Raw genomic sequence first — 9,497 nt, 5'->3', positions numbered from 1 at the left:
TCAAAAGTGTAAGTGCAACATTGAAATGGGCAACATGTAGTTTGGGATAAGACATTCAAACTCAGAACTGTAATATTTACAATATCACTGAGGTAATAATAAACACTCAGAAATATTTATTTTTCCATAACTAATAAAAAAGAAGAAGACAAGGTCCCCAGAACACTGTTTGAAGCTAGACAGGTGGCAGGGTCCGCCAAATATAAACAAAGTAAAACAGTATGAAATCGTGTGGTCCTGTAAGGACAGTTTGTTTAGTCAATCATGAAAATTTAGTTCACTTATTTAGTTTGTTTAGGCATTAAAAATTATTTCCCAAAACTACATAGTGACGTTTGAAGTCCAAAGTTCAATAACCACAAATCCCTAATACGTTATGCCCATCACACTTAACTACTACCCTTTATACAGTTTTGATTAAAAAAAAAGTGATTCGATAAAATGACTGAAATACTACCATAGTCTTGAGAATGAGAAAAGGTGATAGAAATAAATTTCATGCATGCAAACACATCATGATCTCTGTTATGACCTCTGTACATTATGTATAATAACCCCTCTGGCCAAATTATCAACACCAACAACTGAGATAAGTATTGTAAACTAGTAACATATTAATTTAGAGAATGAGTAGCTGAGAAGAAAAGAGAGTCTTGGAGCTTTGAATTACAAAGAAAACATGCTGCTTTAGAAAACCGAAGAATGAGTAATTTATAAAGGCAAACTACTTGAATTGTAAATACAAAACACACAGTACTCCCTTTGCTGCTTTAATTATAAAAAGCCAGTATATCAGTAAATCCATTTATACTTTTCAAATGTTTTTTGTTTGTTTCCGATAAAACCATAGTCATCAACAACACAAGTATTGATATTTAAAGAGATGGCTTGTTTGGATCTTTATCCCTGAATGTTGCATAGTTCTGAGTCTCTCTTTCACACAACAGCTTAAGTAGACAGTCACATGGTGGGTTTTAGGTAAATTACGATCAGACTTTAGCATGGTGTAAAGAGGCACTCAGCTGGGGTGGGGGCAGGGTTGTTGACAAGTTTTGAACCTTATACAGTATTTATGTGTTTTTGCTGATGTTGCATGAACAGAGATATTTTATCTTAGTACGACCAAAAGTTATGCTGCTTACTGAAAAAAGTGTCTTCCATGTGTTTCCTGAAACAGGTGCTCCTAAAAGGCTTTTCCAAATGTGTTTCAAAAGGGGATGAAAGCCAGGTTTGACATGTGAACTAAACCACTGGAAAATTATCTACCACTGTCTTGTGGCTGGCACCCTGATCTATCAGTAGCATACATCTGCTTCAAAGGCCCCAGTGTCAGCAAAGAAGGTTTTTAGTTAGGAATTTATAAAATTATCTTTTATATGTTCCTTTGTTTTTAGTTATATGTGGTCACAAATTATTCCACTGTTCCAAAATATAGTAGCCTGAAAATTTACAGTGTATTTACACATAATTAAATAAACATTTTTATATTACATTTTGTATTCTGTCATTGCAAGCCAGCATTTAGACCAACCAGCTCGTTTCAAAGTTAGACAATAACTTGTTTAAATAATTTAATTGATTCCAGGGTTATTTTTGTTGCTTCTTACTGCAGATTGATTGATTGATTGAAAACTTTATTTTGAATATGTAAAGAACAAGAAATGACAGACAAGAATAATAGTTCAAAAACAAATAACAAAAAATAAAAATAAAAGGCATAGTGGAGAGACAGAAACAAATAGATATTTACAGACAATGAAAAGCAGAAAGCAGAAAGAAATGATCAAACAATTGATGACTTTGTGAGAGTGAGAAGAAGTATAAACAAATTTAATCCCACCCCTTCTCCATAAGTCATTGAATGATAATTAACCAGCTAGTCTAAATCTAAATCTACACTCTAATTAATTTTCCAAAACTTGTCTAAATATTATATTGATTACCATTTTATCTTTGTCATACAACAGTATAAATGTATTACTGATATACTATCCTTATCAGAATTACATATTCATTATTTAAATATTTTTATCAGCCATATTTATCTTAATCATATACAAGGTCTTCATCTTTAAAATTGAAAATGATAATAAAGAAGTTACAAAACGAGGCCTGCACACGAAAGTCATGTTACGTCATTAGAAACGCACTGCATGCGCATCGACAGCGCACAGTTGACAGCCTCTGCAGAATGTTCTAGTCTCGTGATGATGAACTGGTCGATTGTGATTGGTCGTCACTCGAGAAGTCACGCTCTCATTGGCCAGTCGTTGTGTTTGGGCTTCATGGTAAAATACCACGCATGTCATTGGTCTGTTTCACATGTCTGCTGATGTGCCGGGTTAGGGTGTTTTTCTTGATTTCGTAACCCAACACTGTTTAGAATTGGTGGCTTAAGAATAGTGTTAATGGTTAGCCGGTCGTTACGGTGACATTCGGGGCTTGTTGGACCACAGCTGACCGCATCCATACAAGGTGGAAACGGATCTACACGTAGCTAGATAGCGCTACATCCGTACCTGGCTAACAGAAGCTAACGTTAGCTAAGCGCTCAGTCGATATAGCTTAGGTTATCTGCATTACCGTCAGAATGGGTGAGGAAATTAACGAGAACCTCATTAACACATGCAACGGACCCGCTGATGCCACCAGTGTTGAGGAGAACAGCGAAGCAGTAGAAAGTGGTGTAAAATATTACACGTTAGAAGAAATACGAGTACATAATATGTGCAATGACACATGGCTCATCATTCATGACAAAATATATGACATCACAAGTTTCCTCGAAGAGGTAAGACATGATTTCTACCAGCTGGTGAAGCTATAACCCTGTTATATTACACGTGTGTGCTCTCAGCCTTTGGTTGTCCAATTTCGGATCAGACCAGTGTTACTTCCTGGAATTACAAAACGATAGCCGTTAGCCTTACGCATTGACGTGTATTGTTTGCTGAATGTGTTTACTGAAGCTCGTATCGACCCTATCCAGCAGTTAACCTCTCTGTTTGAAGTTAATTAGAGGTTAAACAAGGTTACGTTTCGATGCTGAAGTTGGCTTCTGATTCGACGCTTCCAGTTTGGCAGTCGAGGAGAAAGTTGAGGGAAACTTGACCTGTAGTCTGCGAAGCTGAGCGCTTTTTGTTAGACAGGTTAGGTCTGAAATGTGTCTGAGTGCCACTTTGAGATGTGTGAAACCTTTTATTCTTTAGTGAGCAGGCAAAAAAAGGGAGATTTCCACTGCTTTTTCAATATTAGACCACACTGGACCAGGTCCAAAAATCACTCTACCTAGATTTATTAAAGCTGGACTAGATTATCACAGAGATGTTGGAGACTATTTATGACGCAATTTCATATTTATATTTTTGAAAGTTTACTATTTGTGAAAGTGCAACGAATCGGAAGCTAACTTCATCGTCGTCCTCAGGTTATCTTGAGCAGACCACAATAACTGAGACAGTACATGCAGTGTGATACGTAACCATGCTAACACTGTAAGATAAGCAACAGTGTGATAAGTGACATGGTCTTTAGAAATACCAGTGCTGGAGCAAGTTTTCAGATCCTCGACTGAAGTAACACTAGTACTGCCACAGAGTTAAAATTCTTCATTACAAGTAAAAGTTCTGCATTCAAACCTTTAACTTTACATTACATAAGTATTCAATATCCAAAATAGCACTTTTTAGAGTCTTAACAGTAGGGGTCGACTGATATGACTTTTTCGGGGGCGATACGGATATCGATTATTAGAAATCAAGGAGACTGGATATTTGGGACTGATATTAATTTGTGTTAAAAGTTAAAATCTCAGTGTCAATTTGAACAACCCGCGAGCACAATTTGCTCAAGTTCCATTCTTAAGTAAAACATTTTAGCTACTTTTGTTCAGTATTTACTTTTTTCATACTTCCTTTGCACTTCATATATTTCCATTTCCATTTACATAGTTAAAGTTACTAGTTACTTTGCAGATTCAGATTATTCAGTGTTTATAGGCTACTTGTTGTGACATGTTACCAATTGGATATTGTGTGAGAGGATGCTGCATCAGAGCCAAAGTAGCACATTTTAAAAAAATGTATGCATGTTCCTCAGTGGTTCAGAGAGGAAGGAAACATTCTACAAGTTTTAACAGAACAAATCTTATTAGAGCTGTGGAAATTCTTCAGGTTCACGTCAACTACAGGATAGGAACTACTTTTTCAATTAGAAAAATGGGAAATGATTAGTTTTCTTATTGGTATTGACAATGAAGTACTAAAGTACCAAACTGCCCCTGCTTTGCATTAAACCTAATCAAGCATTGAAATTAGCTGTATAATATTCCAAGCAAGGGAATTAACTAGCTCTGTCCTGTGTCAACCCATTCTTTGTCCTCAGCATCCAGGAGGTGAGGAGGTTTTGCTGGAGCAGGCAGGTGCAGACGCCACAGAGAGCTTTGAGGATGTGGGTCATTCCACAGATGCCAGGGAGATGCTTCAGCAGTACTTCATTGGGGAGCTTCACATGGTAAGATCAGACCTCTGATTTCTTGCCTCTAGGGTTTTTACATGATGTCCATATCACTCAAATACCAACAACAAACTCTATCCTAATCAAGCAAAGCAATCAATCTATGTCACCATTTGGTGCACATGTTGCTCGGAGTCACAAGGTGCCATGGAATAATTTGGGTTTTACATGCTTAATAGTACATTGGGGGACATGATACCACGGTGGAAATTGACTTGTAACGCCCTTTTAGATGAGGTTGTCTTGTGAGCGTAGTTCTGTATCCGGCGAGAAAGAGTGAAATTAGGCCAATAGAGGTGCATTGTTTTGGTTTTACCTTACTGCTGAAAGCTGTAGCTTAGGTTTAAATTTATTTAAAAGCATCTCTCTTATGTCCCAAGCAGTCTCAGCTTTCAGTTTTTATTACCTGGTTTTCATCCATCCATCAATTAAAAAAATATATAAAAATATGTAGAGATGGTCATCCAACTAAACTGAGCAGAACCCATGCCGTTATTGGAGATCATGCCAGTAGAATAGCAGGGAAGAGTGGCTGGAGAAGACCACATCCTGGGGAACAAAAAACATGACCGTCTGCCAGAAGACACAAACAGGCATGTGAAAGAATGAGAGCAGAAGCAAAAGGTTCTGTTGTGTGATGAAACAAAAACTAAACTTTTCCACCCCAAAACAAAGTGTTGTGTTTGTTGGAAATTGAGCATGGATCATCACATTAGAAAAATAAGTTTTTGCTCACTGTAACCATTCCTCCTGTGTAAATTGGTCATTGCAAATCCCTTCCTGAGGCCCTTTTTTGTAGTGATGGAGGACAAAATCCACAGTCTTCGTTACTTATAAAATGTATTTCAGAGTTTGTATGATGCAAATATGAGGCTTTACCATCTGAACTAGAAAAATCAAGTGGGCATTTTCCAAAGTTACAGTCTTACAGATTTTGTTGTTTCATATGAACACATCTGAGTTTAGTTTTTGCTTTTCATTTGAAGTTTTGTTTGAGTGTAATTTGTGTCAGCTACACAAAGACAATAATACTTATTTTGTTGATTTTCTTCGTAGGATGACAGAAAAAAGGAGCCCGTAAAGGTAAGCTTGTCTTTTCATCTGACACCATCCTAAGTGCAACAGAAAAGTCCCTGAAACAGAACCTACTAAGACAATACAATGTAATCTCTTTTAATTTCCGTCCTTTTGTTTTCTGCCACAGGAGGTACACAACTCAAATTCAGGAGAGTCCAGGTGAGTCATCATGCCGAACAATAGACCAGTCTTATTGTTTCCTGTTTCATGCACAAAGTCCTCTTTCAAGTTATTGACAAAACATGCTTCTGGAAATGGAAAGCAAGAAGAAAAATGATTCAGAATAATTTGCTGTATGCGTACAAATATGAGATCTTCACTGTTTTCTGTATTATTGATTTATGGTTTCCTCTCATTTCCTTTCTTTTCTGATAAATTCACAAATAAATGTATCTTATTGTTGCCTTTTCTTGTTTGTTTCTGTCCATTTTAATTGCTCTGGCTCAATAAATCAATGATGTTTAATTTTCCCTGCAGTTCCTGGACCGTGTGGTTGATACCCGCTGTTGCTGCAGTTGTTGTTGGCGCCATGTATCGCTTCTACATGTTTGAACACAAGTCCTCTTGAGTGCTGCTGGCATCCCGTTTGCATCTCATTCTTTTCATCAGGCCTTGAAATGTTTGACCAAAACCTCCATACACACACTGAACGCACACAAGTAGGAGTGTGTGCATCTTCTGCAACAAGAACAGGAGGGAACAGTTTGATAAAGTACTTGTCTGTCTACGTAGAGTGCACCAAATAGACAGCTGGGCAGAGACCTTATTAAATTGTCTGCCTTCAGTTTCTTTCTGTTTCATTGTCACTATGCCTGTTGTCATTCATGTTAAACGTCGTCTTTTAACTTAAACTTTCATATGCATTTGACCAAGTTTGGTCTCTGTGTGCTTTTTAACCATTTGCCTGCTCAGAGAAAGGTTTTGCTAACATACCCCATCATTTCACTGAATGGAAACACTGAAGGATGAATTATGCAGAATGGTGATGAAATCAGGGTAATAGTTAACAGTGACCATTCTACCGTTTACACTGAATTATAAATTCTAATGCATTTTCTTAGTTTGAATAAAGTGAGAAATGTTACTGCTGCCTAACTCTTAGTAAGAATCTTAAGTTTATTCCCTTCACTCCTTAGTACACAGTTCTGATGTTAAGCAATTCTTGATTGCATTTATCCTTTGGTTGTAAATGCATAAACTTTCCAACCTTGTAGCTGCAGTGTCAAATCTTTGCGTCTGTTCATTTTTGAACATAGTGGTGGATTATATTGTTATCAGTGATTATTTAAGGTAGAGCTTCTGTTATCAGGAATATGTGTAAATTTCAAAACACCTGGTCCATATATTAAAATAAATTATGTGGTATGTAATCGAAGAGTAATATTTTATTACCTAGACATAATAACTGACCATGAATGATTGAGTTGATAGCAGAGAAGTATTTGTTATTTGATTGTTTTGTTTTTTAAATTTAATGTTCCTCACTATACCGTTTGTTATTTAACTGATGCTTTTTCACAGCTTTGTTTCATTGTAATGCATCTTAATTCAATGTTTAGGGTGAATAATACTGGCAGCTGTCACTGGAGGGTTTGAATTATTGCATTGAATGAACTTGGGCAGTTGTCATAAGAGTCGTAGATGGATGTCTTTAAGGCTAAAGTTGGTCAGCATACATTAAATAATCATCTATTTCAATTACTCAATTAATTATCCAGGTTGCTGTTCGTTTTCTGGTTCTGGCTAAGCTAAGGTTTGCATAGCATTTCTTAAGTCACACCTTTTATTGGATATTCTGAAATAGGCATTTTATACTATATTACTATCACAGAAAGCATTTTCCAACTTCAATGACCATTACAATTCGAAGTCAATTTACCACCTGTCAGTTCACAAAAGTTCAAATTTTCTTAATTTAACTTGCTGCTATTTTTACATGTAGCTGCAGTATTTACTTGCAGATGTCAAAATGTAGTTGGATGACTTTGAAGATAAATATTTGCCATCTGTTTGCATTTCAACTGCCATTTCCTGTCATTAAAAGTCTCTTTGAATAAAATGTACCTTTCAAAAATTCAACTGGGTAGTCATTGTATACTGAGTGAATCACTTAAGATTATACATACATTCAGTAAAAATGGGGATTACTATCAGGATTACAGTTTTAAAATAAAGAATCATATAGTAGTCCGTAGCCATGCACAAAACTTCACATGTATCAAGAGTAAGTAAAGTAATCTCACTGATATTTTAGCATCTTTATTTGCATATATTTGCTATTGAGGTTATCCAAAAGTAACGGAAAGTAGTCCAGTTACATTACTTTAATATTGTGATACTTGAAATAGATTACTGACAAAAAAAACAGGAAATAAGTAACTTTTGGATTACATTTTTAAAGTAACCCTCACAACCCTTCATTAGATACATGATGTATATATATATATATATATATATATATATATATACAATATGTGATGAAGATTATCATTCCTTAACAATGTTTGCTCCCCAACAGAAATGAAATCATCAAAGTCAAGGCCCTAAAGCATCTTTTAGAGTTCCCAAACAGAAAAACATTGAAATATGCATTGAAAATTTCCACCCATCCATTATCTGTAACCGCTTATCCTGTGCAGGGTTGTGGGGTCTGGAGCCAATCCCAGCTGACATTGGAAGGTCATCAGTTCATCACATAGAGATAAACAACCATTCACACCTATATTCACACCTCCAGGCAATTTAGTGTAACCTAACCTGTAACCTAACCGACTGTGGACTGTGGCAGGAAGCCATGCTGCTAAATATTTTCTCTATAGATATTTTGTCAGAATATAAGAACTCCACGTATCCTCCTATACTCTTAGCAGACTCTTGCCTTTGGTAAATTGTGTTATAGGTACATTAGCTTTTGCAGAAGATGCAGTGAAAATGTGTTAAATATTGATTCATGTTGAAAAAAAGAAGAAATAATTTTAGACAGTGGAGCCTGTGTGAATGTAGCATGCTGTCTGGTGCAGGGTTTGAAACTAGTTTATTTGCTTATTCAGTTGTAGCATGAAGTGATTATGATCAGAGAGGGAGGACACTATAATGACAGTCTAACCTAGAAAACAATGATGGGAACGTTAGCCAGAGGGTTGAGACGTAAACTAACTTCAGCTCTTGATCTGTAATTGCTGGAAATCAGCCTCTGAACTGTGCACCAAAAGTCAGACCTCTGTTATTGCTGATGCCAGTCACAAGTTTAAAAATGACAGGGTGATGCTGAAGAAAGGAATAAGCCCAAATTCGAGTGCAGGGTAGTTGGAGCAACAACTGCAGGTGTTGGGCAGCTTGAAGCTTTAATTCAGCTAACACCTGTAATACAAGCAACCCTGAAAACATCACTTTGTTAGATGAGGCTGCTGTGGTGGGTGGACCTGCCTCACATAGTGTCACAGCCCTGTGTCCTGTGTGGTCACCACTCTTTACACATCTGATCGGTCCTGTTTAAGTACAATCTCAGAGCATTAAAGCGAAAATGATTTTTATTGGCAAAAATCCACTGACAGGTACGTCTCCCTTTCCTTTAAATATTCATGTACTCAATAATGAATAGTATGTCACAACAGTGCTGTGCTAATTTGAGAGGAATACTGATATGAAAAATTTAACAGCTGGGTTTAATTTCACTCTGTGGCCCTGCTCCTATCTGCAGGAGCTGCGACAGGTATTCATTCATACTCTGATGACTAAAGGCAATGAGCTCCATTGTAACACATCAAGGTGATAGGCAGTGAATATATAATTGCTTAAAGAAAGAGTACACTTTCCATGCTTTACAGGGAGGTGGGAGGCACAAAGCACAACGACTGAATGATCCTCACACTTGGGTATCCTTTTGTTAAAAATGTAATCATTGT

At 36.6% G+C, this 9,497-nt stretch overlaps 1 protein-coding gene across 1 annotated transcript; it reads left to right on the top strand.

The window, feature by feature from the left end:
- The first annotated feature begins 2,269 nt into the window (after positions 1–2,269).
- cyb5b (cytochrome b5 type B) lies at positions 2,270–7,671 on the top strand. The gene is made up of 5 exons (XM_084343770.1): positions 2,270–2,791; positions 4,384–4,512; positions 5,572–5,598; positions 5,720–5,751; positions 6,070–7,671. The coding sequence occupies exons 1-5, from the start codon at positions 2,591–2,593 to the stop codon at positions 6,158–6,160; spliced, it is 480 nt and encodes a 159-aa protein (XP_084199896.1). The 5' UTR covers positions 2,270–2,590; the 3' UTR covers positions 6,161–7,671.
- The last annotated feature ends 1,826 nt before the right edge of the window (positions 7,672–9,497 follow it).

The sequence above is a fragment of the Pagrus pagrus genome, assembly GCF_965226575.1.
Source record: "Pagrus pagrus genome assembly, chromosome: 1".
NCBI lineage: Eukaryota > Metazoa > Chordata > Actinopteri > Spariformes > Sparidae > Pagrus > Pagrus pagrus.
Note: the sequence above shows the minus strand (reverse complement) of the source record. Positions and strands in the feature narration are given on the sequence as shown.

Coding starts and splice junctions, on each gene's coding strand:
- cyb5b (XM_084343770.1), top strand. CDS start 2,591: ATGGGTGAGGAAATTAACGAGAACCTCATTAACACATGCAACGGACCC. Junction 2,792..4,383: donor TCACAAGTTTCCTCGAAGAG/GTAAGACATGAT, acceptor CTTTGTCCTCAG/CATCCAGGAGGTGAGGAGGT. Junction 5,752..6,069: donor TCAAATTCAGGAGAGTCCAG/GTGAGTCATCAT, acceptor TTTTCCCTGCAG/TTCCTGGACCGTGTGGTTGA.